Source organism: Papaver somniferum, chromosome 1, assembly GCF_003573695.1.
Source record: "Papaver somniferum cultivar HN1 chromosome 1, ASM357369v1, whole genome shotgun sequence".
NCBI lineage: Eukaryota > Viridiplantae > Streptophyta > Magnoliopsida > Ranunculales > Papaveraceae > Papaver > Papaver somniferum.
The window spans coordinates 224341909-224361484 of record NC_039358.1 but is presented as its reverse complement, the minus strand read 5'-3'; the positions used below and the strand labels follow the sequence as shown (position 1 = coordinate 224361484).

Sequence of the window (19576 nt, the reverse complement as noted above, 5' to 3'; positions counted from 1 at the left end):
TAAAGCTATCATTTGCATATGATATGTCGGATAAGCTTGCAAGATTGATTGGATTAGAACAGTCTTCCCCACCTGAGATAATAACTTTGCTTTCCAACCTTGTCAAGTGTTATAGTTGTTAAGATTTTTTAAAACAATTTGATTGGATCTTTTTTATTGATTTATAAAATGAAGTTCATAGGTAAAATTTCATATATAAAGAGCTTGCATTATCTTACCATTTGATGCATTTGAGCATAACAAGAGCTTGGTTATCCAATGGTAAGTTGAGGAAAATTCCGGATGTACGTTTGAAGGAATTGTATCTACTATTTTTTGTAAGCCAAACTGTAAAATGTGAGTTGAAGTCTTCTGTTTACAGTGGTATTCCTAATCTTATTCGAAAATGCATGGAAATTCTTAAATCTAGCTAGTACACTAGTGAACTGTTTTAGATTAAACGACAATGGTACCATTTAGGGATATGAGCATCTTATACAGTTTTGAACGCCCATTTGAAGACATCACAATATTGTTTTGTTCTATGTTTTAGACGTATATTCACATCACTAAGAAGACTGTCGTTTGGTAGACCTTCAGCTCCCTTAGAGCTTCTCCAATGGTTGTGTGGTCAGTTTCACATGTGGCATTGTGGGAAGACATCCTTTATCATATTCAATACCTAATTTTCCTCTTCAACCCATGGGAGATGATCACATGTGGCATTGTGGGAAAAAAGGGGATAAAAAAATTTCTTCTCCAACCCATGGATTTTTTTTCTCTTCTTTGCCTAGCTATCTGCTCGTTCCCTTGTTTATTTTTTTCAGAGTGATTTCCCTATTTTGTTTCGATGCAACTATATATCATATCATCTTTATATTGTGATATGATGAATGTCACATAGAGTATTATGATCAAACACCAATACTAACAGTACATCTAAGAAAACAAATTAATTAACAGGAAGTTGCACTGGATATATATACAAACAAATTACTTTTGTGATGTTATCATCTACTTCAATTCAATTGTTCATATAGTCAGAGAAGAACATGGATCATTATCAAATCTCTCGTGTACCTATTTTCATTTTTTTGATACCTCCCTTATGTTATAAACCCAAAGATCAGACTTGATTTAATTGATGACGATAGACAAAACCAATAACATGCTAACTATGGTATATATCAATCATACTGTTAGGTTAAAGCTATAACTATTCTTAGGAAAAGTTCAATAACAAAGAAGAAGGCACGCGACTGACATATGATGTTATTAAATATTTGACTGATTCAATTGGAAAAATATTTCGGTGAAGAATTTAGAATGAAATATAAATTTGCAGTCAAAAATCAATTTTAATTTAGAAAAGTCTGACTAGGATGGTTAGACATCCTCTTCATGAACCTTTAGAACAAGAGGTTCGCCAAGAGGATGTCTACCAAAATCTATGCCATGTCACCTACATAGTAGCCCAAGAGGTTGGGAATGGAGAAGTTTTTTTTTGAAAAGTGGATGTATATCCTATGTGGACGAAGATTTTTTTACTCACACACAAGCCATTGGAGAATCTCTTAGTATTAAGAACCACTCCCATGATATGGGCAAGTGTGTCAATATAGGGATTCGATACATCGGAAGCTACATTGAACCGTTTCCCCAATGGCGGAGCTACCGTGAAGCAAGGGTGTGCAGTTGCGACCCCTTGCTTCCAAAAAGTGAAAACTACAGGGAGACCCATTCTCCCAACTTTTCTACTATGAAACCCACGCTCAGAAAAACACAGGCGCGCACCCATTTTGTGGAAGAAAATTATTCTCAAACCCATAATTTCTGAAATTATGTTTCGGTCTTTTTTTTTTCTTCTTCTCAGATTCGTATCTCCCTACAGCTTTTTTTCCTATCTATCGACGGAGTCCGAAATCTCGATTGAGATTAGAAATTGCAGCAACCAAGTTGGGTCCGTTTGTCAACTGGATTGGGTGTATTCAAGGGTTCGTTTGTGATTCGAATCATCTAAAGTTGAGGTAATGTTTGAGAGGAAGAAGTTAGGGTCTGATATGTTGATGTAATTGATTATGAATGAAGTTTTAGAAGATCAGACAAGGAATTTGGTGAAGTTGCAAAACTGAAAACAACAAAGAAAAGGGGATCTGGGACTGATTGATTAAATGGGTTTTGGTGGTTGTGTTCGAAGAATCGGGAGCTCGAGATGATGTAGAAGTTTGGGTTGTATTTTAACTCAAGAGAGCAAGGAAAGAATAATTTCTTACATCCCCTCTTTTCTCTGTCCAAGAGATGTTGTTGTTGTGGTTGATTGTGACAGTAATTGATGATGAATGAGTCTAGTTTATAATTCCTGGAAGAAGTTGAGTTATTGGGCTGTGTTAAATGTGAAATTGCAGGAATTGGAGAGCTGAAGGAGATGGTTTCTCAACATACAACAACACCATCAGGTAGCGTATATCAACTGTTCGACAGAAAAGCTGAACCACCATCTTATTACCACCTAGTTCGCAGCTGTTACAATGGTTGCTGCTATGGGCATTGTTGATTATCTGGGTCGTGTAAGAAGAGGAGAAGAAACAAATGCCGCTGCAGATGTTTGTGTGGGTGCTGTGTGTTTTTGCCGTGGGTTTGAAACCAGCAAAATATCGAAGGATACATGTTGTCTATGGTGAGGGTTTGGTACAGTTCTGGCAGCGACAAAAGAAGGAAGAAAAGGGTGCAGAGTGATTCGCAAATTTGGTTAGTGCTGTGGAAGATTTGGTCAAGGATAAACAACAAAAACATAACCAGCTGCAGCTTCTTGACCGCACCGTTTCCTTGCTAGTTTGCTGTGCCTTTTTGGGATGAGTACAAGGGTTGTTTGCAACGGATGTGGTGTTAATTAGAAGCCAGTAGGGTGAGCTAACTTGGGCACCAATTTGTTTCAGCATCGGATAGAGTTTGTTATGACTGCATAACATGTCAAGATCAGATTTGGTTTTTAGTCTGTTGGGTGTTGTTTTAAGTTGTTATGCAGCTATGAAAATGGATGCATAACCTGTTATGCATCTATAAAATTTGTTGCATAACTTGTTATGCAGTCCAGAAAACGGTTGCATAACATGTTATGCATCAACTTTTTCGTCACTATTGAAATCAACAAAAACAAAGACTGCACAACTTGTCATGCACCTACAATAATATCTGCATAACATGTTATGCAGTCGTGAAAATTGATGCATAACCTGTTATGCATTCGAAAATATGGCTGCATAATGCATTATGCATCGAGAAATTTGTTGCACAATCTTTTATGCATCGAGAAAATAGATGCATAACCTGTTATGCATCCGAAAATATGTTTGCATAATGCATTATGCATCAATTTTTTATGTACGCACTAAAATCAACCAAAACAATGGCTACATAACTTGTTATACATGCGTAACTTTGTTATGCAGATGCATAATTTGTTATGCAGTCGAGAAAATGGTTGCATAATTCGTTATGCGTCTGCAGAATGTGTTATGCATATTTTTTGGTGGCTGCATAATGGTTATGTAGTCAGTTTTCGAAATTTTTCCTAAAATGATGATCACCTCCGATTTTTTCGTGAAAAACAAAAATTTAATATTGTTGTTTGTACTCGTTGCATAGCTCTCTTAAAAAGATTTCAAACGATATAAAATTTGTAAAATTCCAAGGCGCGGATTTTTAGATATGTTATATCCAAGTTGCGTTACCAATTATACCCCTGATGCATAACCCGTCATGCGGATGCATAATCCGTCATGCATATATTTTTAATAATTTCATATAATTATGGGTGTCACGGTACCTAAAATTAATTGTGGGCCTGAGAATGAGAATATTTTTTTTTTGGGTCTCCCCCTAATTTCCCCTTCCAAAAATCTCCACTAAAAGCCTTACTTATCCAAGCCCAATTAAATATTTGCGCCCCTAAGCCCAACTTAGCTAGCTAAAAAACAGATATGACGTTAACATGGAAGCTAAGCTTATTTGGAAGAACGTTATGCATCCTTCTTTGTCTGCCCAACAGGGCCGGTCCTGCATTTTTTGTGGCCTAATGCAACAAAATCTTTTGTGGTCCATTAATTATTAACAAAACAAAAAATTTTATCTAAGAAACTTGGTTCATAGGTTAAGGTATGCTGAAAAAATGAACCAAATTAGTTCACTTGTTCTTAATTAGAAATGTTGCTACAAAGTATAAGCTAAAACTGCATTGACACGTGCATCATGAGTTGGTCCAAACACCTAAGATTTGTATATCTTTTATTTATGCATTATCTCGAAGGAAATAGTTCGCAACAGATGACATATCCTAAATCAAACACCGATCACCTGGTACACCACAAACTATTCTAAAATGTTGTTTTCAGGATCTATAACATCTTGATGCTGTAGCATTTCCTTTCTTCCCATCTCAATTTTATCCAAATACTACGGTCATTGAGGTAATACATGAAGTGTAAAGAATTAGTGCATCACATAAAGACTACAAGCAAATAAAATGCAGCAAAGGGAGTTATATTGTTACAATGGATCACAACTAATGAGGACGCAACTATAGCCTGGATATAAAAGAGATATAAACTCATAAACTCATAACGAACGCCTCAAAGAACACAGAACCAATCTGGCAACAAAAAAAGAAAAAAAGTCTATTGAGTATCGACAATTTAGGCCAAATAGAACAACACAGGACCAACGTTTAAAACTCAAAAGAACATAACACAAAAAACTTATTGCATAGAATAATCAAAACTCTAAAAAATGTGATTAAAGATTTGGCTTTAAAAAAAAATATCATACATGCCCTAGAACAGTTTCATTCTTTAAAAGAGCAGTTTCGTTTTCCGTTTTTAAAACTTTCTTTGCTCTCGCAACTGGAGCCAGCTTCTCTAATGGAGGAAAATTAGCATTTTACACCTGCATTAGAAGTAAAAATTTATCTTTTGTGGCCCCCTTTGACTTGTGGCCTCAAGCAAGGCTTTCCTTGCTTTAACTAGAGGGCCGGCCATGCTGCCCAATATTGGATAAGTATGGCTAGAGAATGTTGTGCGACGCAAGACCTGATTGTTTCCAGATTTCAGCGAGAATGGGTCAATAGGTGCTATCTCTGTAAGCAAGAGCATATTATTTGGGGTCGCATCTTCGCAAGAAGAGCATGGGAATGGATTGACCGCAATTTTTCAAATTACTCCGGAGCTGAGCGGTTTTTTTTTTCTTTTTTTGTTGTTGTTTTTTTGCAAACAACGACTTATATTAACAAACAAAATAAGATTACATATGACTTAGACTGATATGACTTATGTCATTCCTGATTTCAAGCATGATTGCTTCACGAACGTTACAATGATAATCAAAAGATTTCTTATCAGTTCTAGCCTTGTTAGTTATTACATGTGCCACATTGTTTGCTTGTCTTTTAACGTAGCTTACATTAAACCAAGAAAACCAAGAAAGGAGCTGCTTTATTTCATTCACAATGCCTTCATTCCCCCAGTGAACTGAAGATTTGGCCTGCCTGACAGAGTTGATCATATATACACAGTCACCTTCAAACATTACTTTTGTTAGGTTCTTCTCTCTAGCCCAAATGATAGCTTCCTTAAAGACTAGACATTCACTATGTTCAGGATCTATTCCTCCATTAATGAACCTCCCTCTGATGCCTTGACAGTTTCCTGCAGAATCACAAATGATTAAACCGATGCCTGTGCATAGATGTTTCCCATCAAATGAAGCATTCATATTAATTTTTAGCATGTTTTCCTGAGGTGGCGACCAATAAGTGATCTGTGACTCCATATTACTTTGCTTGGAACTAGAACATTGGTTAAGCATATGCTGAATAGAATAAACTGTTGAGTGGATGTTTTGATGTTTATTATTAAATTCTTTCCGACATCTGTCTGGATTCTTACAACACGCTTTATGCAGGGAACGATGTATGATCTTTGCGTTATGAAGTACTTTAGGGTGGATTTCCACAGGACAACGTTCTACAATCCAAAGGAATGCATCTGGTTAATTACCACCTTTTGTTAATGTTCTTCTTCTTAGTTGTGATGACGCGCAGCTAGGGACAATCCTGGAGATGCAGCTGCTGGCGTCATGGCAAGAAATAGCAACAACGAAGTCTTGGGGACCATTAGTGTTGGTCTTGGTACCCAAACAAATTGCTAACATACATTGAACGGCACCAATGTACGGCAACATGTCGGGCAATATTTAACACAGTAGGAGTGGTTTTTTTTTTGGTAAGCAGACAACGTCTTTTGGGTAATTATACTATACTTCATATAAGGTTATATTGTTCCGTGTTTTGCGGATACTATTAGGTGTATCAAAGGCTAGTAGGCATTGTAATATACATCAAATTATCTGCAATGGAAAAAAAATCGGCTAAATCTTTTTATTGTGTATTATTCTATTTGCTACCCCTGTCTTGAAATTGTGGATTCGCTGCTGCGTTTCCCATGCATGGGACAGACGAGCCCAAAGTATTGTAAACATGGATTTATGCATGTCTAGAAACCGAGTAGTTAAACTTGCATATAACGGATTCACCAAGAACGGGCAAACTAAAGATGCGATAACAACCTCACAGTTGTCAAACCACCAGATCTACTCTATTATGCCTCTTATCTCTTACACGAGATCAGATATCATGAAACGTGGACAGAGTCCAAAGCCTTTGACGTAAGTCTTTTCGCAAGACTAGGCCCATTATGGATGGTTTTGTGCTCGCAGTCGCCGTGGTAGACTAAGCTTAATCACCATCCAAATCCATCTTTTTTAGGCACCACAATTTTCTTTTTTAGGTACCACAATTTGAATCAGTTTGTTTTCAATGGTCGTACCTTGCAATCTATAAACAGATGATTAACTTTTATACACGAGTGCAACTACATTTTTTTGTCCATTTAATGACACCGTCCAATTAAATAAAACAAGTGACAAGATAGAGTCGCCCCATACTTATGCACTGCAAATATCAAAAAATCCCAGATGATATGAAACTACTTTCAACTAGTTAAGATGACATCTTGGCCACTTTGATGACCACGAACTTCTCTTCCAAGTAATTTTTTTTTGTCAAAATTAATACTTCTGAAAACACCTGGTAAGCAAAATCTTATCAAAATTAACTGAATTGGTCGTACGTTGTTTACGTGTCATAATGACTGGTTACGATGTTGTTAGATTAAAATGTTGGAGCATCGAGAGCTGCTGAACTACATGTCTACATTCTTACTTGAATCCAAGCCCACAGATGCTGGATTGTTAAATAACGACGACGCTGAGTATACCACAATCTTTTGGATATCAACCTATGTAAAATTTGTTAATGAGAAAAACTATCTGTCAAGAAAATTTCGACACCTAGTTCAGTTTTGAACAATCTCAAAATTAAGATGCTAGATAAATTGATTACCGCAACTTGGTATAATTGAGACCGAGAAAACACTCCTTCGATACTCAGTTTCTTCAGTATATTTCCTGCGCCTACAATTGATCTGGCCGACTCGTGTGAATCTCGGAACAGAGTCCATTGTCTTGATTTGTTCTATCGTTGTGAAGACTTCGGCTCTCAACTCTTTTAGATCATAACCCAAACAACAAAAGACTAAATTTGTTTCAGTAACCTCTCACTTATCGATCATCCAAATCAATCTTTACGTTAGTGAAACTACTGGAATTAACTCTCCATGCCTCCATCTTCAATTCTGCATGAAACTGCTCATTAATGTCTCCATGATGAATTCTGCATGCAAATGCTCATTCATTCCTCCATGATAAATTCTGCATGAAACTGCTCATTCATGCTTCCATGAAAAATTCTGCATGCTGGCAGACTGGATTGATGGTTGACAGGCACAATGGCTGGCAGTATGGATGGATGCTGGCTGGCAGACTGGATCGGCTGCACGGGTAGAGACTGGTTGGCAGTGCGATAGAGTACTTAGTTGGGAATTGGTTGGCCGCACCGCTGGCAACATGAATGGAAACTATATGGAAACACCCTATGATGCACCGATACTGATACGGTGACACTGATACGGGGATTCGTCAAATTTCATAAAATGGGAATGCAGGATACAATGTGATACGTGTATTTATTAAAAAATATTTAATATAATAATGATTCATTCTACTAAAAAATCATAAAATAAAAACTACGATAGATACTATTTTGAATATTAATGTGAGCAAACATTAAACTTTCAGCATTCTGGTTCCAGTCTTACTTATGTTAATTGAATGGATAAAATCAAATGTACTCCGATTTCACTCTAAACAACTTGAAAAACATGAATTCCCAATAAGTCTTAAAGCTAGATTTTCCTAACACCCCTTTTTTTTGAAGCACCATAAAAATAAATACCAAGTTTTTTTTCTTTATAGACAACAAGTTATTAGGTATAGATATAATTATTCGATATGTTCATAAATACAAATATCTATAAATATTTAGATTTTATGTACAAATTTATAAATATATAGATTCTGTATAAAAAAATAAATGTTAGATTATAGGAAATGTCACCTCATAGAGTATCCGAAAGGTATCCCAGAGTATCCCCTACCCTTTTTGTAATTAAAAAAAGGTGACACTTTAAATGGAGTATCTGATACGTATCCCCAGATATTCCCAAGTATCCAATACTGATAACGGCGCTGATACGGATACGTCACCAATTTTGAAGTATCCGTGCTTCATAGGAAGCACCATTAGCAACATGGCCTTGACATTGACTGATGGTTGACTTTGACCGTTGACCAATTGTTGACATTTCCATTGATCTTGACCATTGATCGGGAGTTGACTTTGACCATTAACCGGGCGTTGACTTTGAACATTGACCGGTCATTGATTTTGTGTAATACTGGGCAGGCTGGTGGGATGCTTCGGTTGACTGGTTAGCGGGCTTTGATGAGGGCCAATAGATGATTCAAGTACCAATTTGGCCCATTATGTGGCATTTTTACTTATGGTACAAACATCACCCCCTCTTAACCTCCAACTTGTTGGGGGTTAAGAATTTTTCGTTTTCCTTAGTCAATGAAAAAACTCTCCCCCAAGTGTGGATTATTGATGCTGAGGTGATTGGAAAACTTCCCTTATTGTTTGCGGAAATCATAATTAAGACGCCCCCAAGTGAGGCTATTGTGACTGGGAGATCCGCGAGCAAAAGTTGGGCATGAAACGTTGTTGTATGCAAAAAATGGACTGAAGGCTCTAGACTACAACGGAAGCGTGATGCTGAAGAGGAGTGGTGTTGAAAGTGAGCTGTAACTGTTGATGTAAAATGAACTGTGGTAGTTGCGTATAACTTGACTAGTAAGTGTTGTTTGGAAAAGATGAATTATATTTGACGTCACTCGGCTGGAATCTGTGTGAGCTGTTGTTGTAAACGAAATTTGAATTTGCAGACTGTCGGAAATCTCCGACTAAACTAGGTAGTAGTAGTTTTTGGTATTAAGATGTTGTCAATTACGAAATGAGTCGACGTAGTTGCGAGCGAAAGGGTGCGACCCTTTAGTAGTTGAGATGGTAAAAGACTTTGTGCGTTGTTGGACCTCCAATGTTCTTGGTTGTGCTACTGAATGTGACATCGATCTTTATATGTCTTCAATAGTTATATGAATCAGGATAGGAACAGCGATGTCGACTAGTTCACAATAGTTGATGCGGAACTGGATTGCAGTGATTGAGGTAAAAAGGACTGCGACAGCCACGGAAAAAACTGTCATTGGTAGTAACGAGCAAAATTGGGTAGTAACAACATTGAGCAAAGATGGACTGCAGCAGCTTCGATCAGGTGGACTGCAGCTGCAACGAGCAAAGCTGGACTGCAGCAGCTTCGATCAGCTGGACTGCAGCAGCAACGGGCGAAGCTGGACTGCAGCAGCTGCGATCATCTGGGCTGCAGGAGTTGCGAACAGAGATGGACTGCAGCAGCAACGGGCGAAGCTGGACTGCATCAGCTGCGATCGGCTGGATTGTAGGAGCTGCGAACATAACTGTACTGCAGTAGCTTCGATCGGTTAAACTATAGCAGCGACGAGCAAATTTGCACTACAACAACTTTGATCAGCTAGACTGCAGGAGCTGCGAACATAGATGGACTGCAGTAGCTTTGATCAGCTAAACTACATCAGCGACGAGCAAAGTTGCACTGCAGCAGCTGCGAACAGCTAGACTGCATAAGCTGCGAACAGAGCTGGACTGCAGCAGCTTCGATCAGCTACACTGCAGCAGCGATGAGCAATGATGCACTACAGCAGCTGCAATCAGCTGGGCTGCAGGAGCTGCGAACAGAGCTGGACTGCAGCAGCTTCGATCAGCTGGACTCTAACAGCAACGAGCAAAGCTGCACTGCAGAAGCTGCGATCAGTTGGACTGTATGGGATGCGAACATAGCTAGACTGCAACATCTTCGATCAGCTGAAATGCAGCAGCGACGAACAAAGCTGGACTGCAGCAGCTTCGATCAGCTGGACTGCAACAACAACGATCATTATTGGATTGCAGTAACTTTGATCAGCTAGACTGCAACAATTGTTGTGGAACTGGATTAAAACAGTTCGATAAACCTGAGTGTAACAGTTACAAATAAAAAAAGACTGCATCAGTTGCGTCCAACTGAGTACAGAATTGATGAGCAAAACTAGACTGCATCAGTCGCGGCCAACTGAGTGCAGCAGTTGCTTAGGAACAGTATTACAACAGTTTGATCAACTTAGCTGTAGCAATTTAACATTTCTGATTGCAATAATTGCATCAAAATATTAGGGTGTATGCTCGCCCCCTCTTAATCATGTAACTTGTTGGAGGATTAAGAAGTTTGGGTTACCTTTTGTTTCGATTTTCAGAAGATGAATTCCGCATTGCATTTAGGTGCTACGTAACTCTCCCCCAAGCGTATCGAGTGTTAAGAAGCTCGCCCCAAAAGAGTTATTTTGGGACCATGAGGTGTTACATATCTCTCCCCCAAGTGATGGTCATCCATGGTGAAGTGATATGCAACTCGCCCCATACGACAGTGATCGTCATGCTGCTCAATGCTCGCACAAGGTTGTACAACCTTGCTGCATCTTGCTCGCGCATGAAATGATGTTGAAAGATTTTCTGCCATATAGAATTCGCGCAGGGGGCCAATCCCACTATTCCAGATTCGCACAGATTGAGATGTGTGCATCTTCGCATTCCTTGGCACATGATAACGCTCACCACATTGCAGGTGTCCCGGTGAACAAAAGTATGTATGATTATATGAAATGACGCAAAATATGTAAATTATATAAATACCATATTAAAAGGGTATTACAACTTCGTTTATGAGGTGATTAGGATGGCCACTGGCTATGTTGATGTTTCCAGCGACGACGTCTAGATTTGTCTGCGGGACCGGAAAGCACCAGTTGAATCATAACTGGATTGAAGGTAGTTTCCCTGGAATTGTATTTCAGCAGCTGTGATCAGCTGAACTGTGACAGCTATAAGTAAAACTGGACTGAAGTAGTTGCTGAGAAACCGAACTACAAAAATTCGATCGTATTGGACTGAAGCAGTTGTGAGGAAAACTGTACTGAAACAGTTTTAAGGAAAACCGGAATACAACAGTACTATCAACTGGACTGTAGTAATTATACAAAAAATGACTGCGGCAGTTCGATCAACTGGACTGTAGTATTTGCTGAGGAACTGGACTAGAACAGCTCGATTAACTGGACTGTAGTACTGCGAAAAAGGATTGAAGAAGCTCGATCAACTAGACTGCAGTATTTGCTGCGGAACTAGACTACAACAGCTCGATCAACTGGACTGTAGCAGTTATGATCATCACCGAACACAAGTTCCTTGAGATTTGAAAATCTACACGACAAGCACGAACTTTTCATGTTGTAGACTTAAATCGACACAACATCAATCATTGAGGATTTCGTTATGGCTTCATATGGTGATTTAAAATGCGCCCATCTTCGATGTTTCCGTTCCAATCCCAAAAAATAATTTTTTCTTTAAACGTTTGAAATTTCGCCTTCGTGATATTGGAAACTGACATACGATCTCAACGGGCCGAAAATTACTCCGTTTGGACGCACGGAGAAGAAGTTATCAAAGAAACAAAATTGGTCGGTGAGCGCCTTGCTCCAAACATGTTGATGACGTGATTGTACCAAAAATTTTATTCTCCAATTGTAAAAATTTTACCTTCATGATGTAGGAAATCGAAATGCGATGGCAACGAGCAAAAAATCATCCAGTTCGGACGTCATATGAAGTAGATATCAAATAAGCAAGATCGATGACCAAGCCCAAAAATGGGTCTAGTTGGCTAAGCCCACGAAGTGGGGCCGAAAAATCCTCAAGCTAAGTAAATTGGGGATGAAAAATCCATCGAGTCAATAGCTTGGCTCGGCTGGCGGCTCGGTTCGACTGAGTTAGCTCACTTGGCTCGGCTGGGGAGGAAATATCCTCCAGTTCAATCCATCAGGATGTAAATATCCAGGGACTACGAAACTAAACTACACTGTGATGTGCTGAATCAAGGTTACGGTATTAAGTTAGAACGTGTTACACTGAATCAGAGCTACGAGAATAAGTTGCATCACGCTACACTGGATCGGGGGTACAGAATTAAGTTGCGTCGTGCTACACCGAAGCATCATTGTTGTCATCCTCCGCCGCAGCCGTCCGCCGCCGCCAGGGAAAGCTACCGGGTATGGCAACCGGGCAAGGCCGTCGGCAACCTTCTACTGCACCGGCGGTCGCCATTGCCTGAGAAGATGCACTGACGTCAGTATGACGTCACTTGCTGACGGTATGCTGACGCCACTGACGGCTCATCTAACGGCGTTTAGATGAACGGCCCAAATTCGCTGCTAGTTGACGTCGTTAACGGTAACCAGACGGTCGTTAACATTGATGTTATATTCTCTAAATATACTGACGATGTTACTAACAGTAACGGAATATCTTTTGGTATCAGTTATGTTGACGTCAACGCCCAGCCAGCTGCTGACTGTGCTTTTGCGGATGACGTGTCAAACTTTTGATGGTTTGTTTCGATGACGTGGCAGTTACAACTGACGTGGCTCTTTGCTGACATAGCAACGATGCTGACGTGTTAATGATGTTGACGTGAAAACCACGGGTTTGCCAGTTCCTGTGACGTGGCGCCTTGTTGACGTGGCTTGGTGCTGACTGGGTCTGGTGCTGACGTGGCAACTGTTGACTGGACCAGATGATGATGTGGCGCGCTAATGACGTGGAATACACCTGACGTGGCATACTGATGATGTGGCATGTTGATGACGCGTCATCCTCTGGTTAGTGCGCATAGCTGACGTGGCGGGTGTTGACAAGGGATGTTCGCTAACGTGGCGATCATCCATGTCATCACCTTGCTGACGTGGCACTTCTGACTAAGCATGGCACTGAAATATGATGTATCACAGAACATCGAAGTTTGATATATCAAAGAGAATCGAAAGTTGATATACGCGGAGCATCGAAGTTTGATGTAACAGGAGGCAATGAAATTTTTCAACTGCTGGATGGAACTGATATCGGCAGCGGGACTTGGCCGCCGGCTTTTTGATTTGAAAGTTTTCGCCACGCTTTTCTGTACTGCTGCCTTTGATTTTGCAACGGATGGTAGAAGTGTTATCTTTGCTGTCCTCCTTTTGCAACGCTTTCGTGTACTGTTGCCTTTTCTCCTTTATCTTTTTTGTAACATCTTTCGGTTTTTCTTCTTTTTCCTTGGAGTTTTAGCAACGGTTCTAGGGACTGTTGCTGTTTCTCATGGACTCTTCACCATGTTTTGCTACACTTTTATGGACCTTTCTGGATATTTTTTTTAGATGCTTTTATGGAGGTTTTCTCTTAGGTATTCAACCACCAAGAGATGTAGGCAACTTGACAACCTTGCGATCATGATAGTAGTGATTTTGACGTACCACAACTCGAACATGTAGACACTATGTTATTTGGGAAGCAATTTTTTCCAACTTTGGACTTGAATATGCTGCGGATCGAACATCCTGGCAACAATTTTAACGATCAATCCAATGAGTCAGTCTTGGTGGCCTTTGACTATGAAGCTGGACTGCAGCAGTTGCGATCAACTAGACTGCAATATCTGTGATTAACTGGATTGCCGCAGCTGCGATCAACTGGACTGCAGTGAATGAAATCAAAACTGGACCCAACCATGTTGCAGATCGAATATCCAGCAACAATTTTGACGATATTTTTACGCCATCTTTTATCGTGGACCGAACGTCCTTGGAGCGGTTTCATCGGTCTTTTAGGGATGCAGTTTTATTGGTTTCTGAAGGTGATTGTTTCTGCAAATCTGAAACAGCGAATCTGGATTGCAGCAGTTGCGATCAACTGGACTGCAATTTCTGTGATTATATGGTCGGCAGCAGCTGCGATCAGCTGGACTACAACAACGATCAAACTGGACTGCAGTAGTTGCGATCAACTGGACTGCAACAGTGATTTTTCAAGATGTTCAAACTGTTTTTTGAAGGACTCGATTGTAAATCATTCTGTACAAATTTTCTTAATGGGAAAACACGATTCCTTTTCTCGTAGTCCCCTTAGTCCGGCGCCAATGTTTGTACCCAAAATTACTTTTGGGCACGAAACATGATGTAATCGATGATTTGGTATGTATTTTGGGTTAGGAGACGAATTGAAGAACAAAGAATGAGAAACAGGTTTTTACGTGGTTCGGCATGGTTTGTCTACATCCACGGGTGAATCCCCTTGGGGAGAATTATTTTATTGATAATAGAATTACAGTCTATTTTTTTCAGTATTGTCTACCTCTCTCCCCTCTATCAGGGCATCTCTATTTATACAGTTTTAATAACTAATTTCGAGATAAATTTAAATGGCATTAATATGCCCTGCAGTCAATTCTGCATGAAACTGCTGGAATTAACTCTGCATGCCTCCATCTTCAATTCTGCATGAAACTGCTTATTTATGTCTCCATGATGAATTCTGCATGAAACTGCTCATTCATTCCTCCATGATAAATTCTGCATGAAACTGCTCATTCATGCTTCCATGAAAAATTCTGCATGCTGGCAGACTGGATTGATGGTTGACAGGCACAATGGCTGGCAGTATGGATGGATGCTGGCTGGTAGACTGGATCGGCTGCACGGGCAGAGACTGGTTGGCAGTGCGATAGAGTACTTAGCTGGGAATTGGTTGGCCGCACCGGTGGCAACATGAATGGAAACTATATGGCAGCACCATTGGCAACATGGCCTTGACATTGACTGATGGTTAACTTTGACCGTTGACCGGTTGTTGACTTTTCCATTGATCTTGACTATTGATCGGGAGTTGACTTTGACCATTGACCGGACTATGACTTTGACCATTGACCGGTCATTGATTTTACGTAATACTGGGAAGGTTGGTGGGCTGCTTCGGTTGACTGGTTAGCAGTCTTGAATGAGGTCCAATAGATGATTCAAATACCAATTTGGCCCATTATGTGGCATTTTTACTTATGGTACAAACAATGGTGTTTGTTAAGTTAATTTTGGTCCCTATTTTTCTTTATGTATCTTCCAATTTTTATTTGGAATGCATGCTAAAAGTTTTATGTTTAGTGGTTGATCAATACATCTACCTGTTTGTGAGTGAAGCTTATGGAAAAAGTGAAAATTAGACGATTTACCAGGTACAAAGCAGTAGGTGACAACAAATAATCTTGTAAAGGAGGTTAAATTGGGATAGATTTCTACTCGAACCGATTTGAAACAGTCAGGGGAATTTTAGATCATTTTTTAGATCTTTTGTATCCTAGTCAACTCAATTGCTTAACCGATTTGAAGACAGTGTCGAGTACATCACAATCTTTTTGATATCAACTTATGCAAATACATATTATATAACCTTAGAAAAAAATAACAACTAAAAGATTATATCAATAAGTTGTACTTGGTAATGGTCAGAGTTCGAAATGAACTAATTATACCAAGCTGATTGACGTACAAGTGGATAAACTTTAAAATAACTATAACAACGATTATAATGTGGAAATAAAGTAAATAACAAAATGCACAAAATTTTCTTAATGAGAAAGATTATCTGGCAGAAAATCCCAAGGACTTAGTGCAGTTTTGAATAATCTCAAAACATTCTCTGCATCTACAATCACTCTGACCCACGCACGTGAATCCCAAGACAAAATCCACAATCTTAAGTTGTTTCACCATTTGTGAAGACTTCTGCTTTCAACTCCTTTGGTTCGCAACCTGAAAAAAATAAATGACTAAATCTGTTTTAGTAACCAACGATCACCCAAATTAATCTTTACATTAGTGATAGAGTCGAATAAAGGATCCTTCATTTATATCATTAAACTCCTTTGATCAAAGATTAAACCAATACATTGATTATTAAAATAGTCAATTTTAGTGAACAAGATATATCCAAGCAACTTAATGCATCTAGATTATTTGTTTGATCTTTTTACAAGTCTTATGCCTATTAAGATAAACAACTTGTGGATCCCAAGAAATCAAGCATGCAGGAAGAAACACAAAATGATAACCAAAAGGAAAAAATTTCATGTTTTCAATCTTCAATCTTAATCTTCAAAGTAATATGCAGATAACTTGATTGATCAATAGTCCTATCAGCAAATCTAGAATTACTTAAATCTGTTCTAGTCAATCCTCAAACAAACTTGAACGATCTCACGTCAGAAAAGAAGATCCATAGAATAAACAAGTTTGATCTATCAAAAATTATTATATTGTTGGTTGCAGAGGGTCATCCAAATAGCTACAAATTTTCGATCAACTTCTCAACATTTTTGTACCCAAAAGTTGCAGAGTATTAGCTTTTTCTCAGGCCACTTAAAGTTATCACTAAAGAATTTATTTGGAGGAAAGAACTCATTCCAAATGGATCCAACAAGGGGTGGGGATAAGAATACCAGAACGTTTCACATATTTATGATGCACAGAAGAAGAAAAAAAATTGGGGCTCACATTGAGGGCATAAATATTTAATGCACTTTTCAGCCCAGATCAGATTTGTTTTGAAGCATGCGATGCGAATATCAGATGAGTCCACTACAATATGTCTCCAACTCATTTATTTAGGTCGATATGAAGCTTTGGTTAGTCCGAAAGCATCTCCGTCCCACTCCCACCGATGGTGGTGCGTGGACTGAAGGCAGCCCATTGTAGATTCTTTTAATCATTTGCACGAGTCTGCAATAAAATTCTTATCTAATGAAACACGTTTCTTAATGTTGCACGAGTCTATAAAAACCATATTCATCGGCACAAACTTAAATAACCGTACAACTATTGTGTAGTTTTTCTCCGGAAGCAAGCAAGGTGAAGTTGCTCTGCAACACAATAGTTGCAGCAGGTGAGTTTAAACTTAATCTTTTAAATTTTACTCAAATATCCTAGCTAAGTTGTTCCTAGGCTCAAATATTGTCCACCACTATACAATTTGTTAAAATCATGTACAAACAAATATTGATTTACGTTAGTCATTTTTTTTATCGGCTAGTTAAAGTTTAGAAGAAGACAATAATGCAAAAACTTATAAAATATGTTTGGATTCACTTATTTTTGTTTCGTTTCGAGGTTCTATAACATCTTGTATGAATAATGATGACTTTTGCAGTGCATATAAACAACTATAAGTATAGATAGTCATGGTTGGGGTTTGGAGAGAAAAAGTTGTTGAAAACCCTAACAATGGTAATCTTATCAACAACAATAAGAATAACAAAATCAATGGAAGAAAATCTGAAAAACAGACAAGGAACAATGACAAGGAGCACGGCAAAGGGAATAAGATGAAGCCAATGGAAACCACAGATAACCATGACAAGAAGCACGACAAAGATTATGAGACAAAGCTGATAGAAACCACGGTTAGTACTATAAGCAATGGTGATCTATTAGAATATGAGATACTTACTAGACTTCCAGTGAAATCACTAATGCGATTTATGTGTGTGTGCAAACGTTGGGAATCATTAATCAAGGAAGATCCGAACTTTATTTCTTTACACTTTACTAGATCAAAAACACGGCCATGCCTTTTTATCGCAGCTATACTGGAGCCTTCCCGCCGCCTACGGCATTGGGGTGACGGCCATCTTGACTGGGACAGCCAGGGTAGCCGGTCTCATAAATTTTTATGGTCAACTAACTTGTTGAAAAGTGAAGGTGAATTAACAATAACCATTCCCAGCTCGATGGAAACACGTCCATGCGTTTACGATAAAATATTGAGGCCAGTAAACGGTTTGATATGTATGGTTAATCTCGATTGTTGTTTGGAACCCAGGGATGATAGTGTTTGTGTATATAATCCAGGTACCAGAGGATTTATCACACCGTGGGTTAAACCAAATTTTGAAAAAAGAACTATGAAAAGGGAGTATAATTTTGGATTTGTTCCTCTCACTAAGGAACACAAAGTGATCTGCTTGTGGACACAGCACGACAATGATTCCAATGTTTTCTGTGAGGTCTTGACAGTAGGCCAAACTATTTGGAGAAGAATCCATGATCAGGTCCCGTATTACGATTTTATGGACAGCCAATCTGTTTATTCGAGTGGTTGTATATATTGGAGCAATGTGTATCTGGAGGAGGAGGAAGTACTGGATGTAGATGAGGTCCTGGTGGTGTTTGATGTTGGGAGAGAAAAATTCAGAGTGATTTCTGTCCCTAGTTTCATCAGTGATCGACCAACCGCTAATGTGGACAATGGTTTCGTTCTTGATTTATTAGAAGTAGATGGACGGGTGACCATTTTGCGTATGATGAGCAGTTACGTCAAGTTGTGCATATTTGATGATGACCATGGTGACAGCAACAAGAACAACAAAAATACTACAACTAGTAGTAGTAACAAAAACTGGACTGAAGTTATTATCACATTACCATTTTCCTACAGTGAAAATACGAGTTTATATTTTCATACTATACCGGGAACAGACCAGATTATACTTGAAACGTACAAAATAAGTAAGTTTGTTAATTCTCATAGTAGAAAAATCAGTTCGATCTTGTTGTTTATTTACGACTGGAAAAAGAAGACTTTCAGGAGGATTAATATCGATGGAATTCCCTCTTCCACTCGTTATCGGGTTTTTGCACATGACACCGGGTTATTTAGATCAATTGACCCCTCCTTTCTATTTCAGTACTCTGCGCACGTCACCTTATTTACAACTTTCGTTGAAAGCCTTTGGCCTGTTCGGATGAAACCAGTACCATGTGATGCAAAACCACGGACATCAAATTAAAACGAGAAGACAGAGTTTGTTTTGTTCACTTGCATGTAATTCGTATTAATTCATTTTGCTATTTGGGTATTCTCTGCAATTTATTAATTAGAATGGATGAACGTTTTGGAATTTTCATGGGACTCCCATATTTTTAGATTAAATCATTGGTAATGTTTTGAAACAGCCTGATCAGGTCTAACTATCGATTTATAAAGTGAAATTCGTACTTAAAAGATTCACATATAAAGAGTTTGAATTAGCTTATAGTA

At 38.8% G+C, this 19576-nt stretch overlaps 1 protein-coding gene across 1 annotated transcript; it reads left to right on the top strand.

Moving 5' to 3' along the window:
- The first annotated feature begins 17717 nt into the window (after positions 1 to 17717).
- On the top strand, positions 17718 to 19325 carry LOC113361543 (putative F-box protein At1g47790). Its single transcript, XM_026604756.1, has one exon. It carries the CDS (start codon positions 17718 to 17720, stop codon positions 19323 to 19325), a length of 1608 nt encoding a protein of 535 aa, XP_026460541.1.
- The last annotated feature ends 251 nt before the right edge of the window (positions 19326 to 19576 follow it).

What these genes read in the sequence shown, in the direction of transcription:
- LOC113361543 (XM_026604756.1), top strand. Translation starts at nt 17,718, where the DNA reads ATGGTTGGGGTTTGGAGAGAAAAAGTTGTTGAAAACCCTAACAATGGT.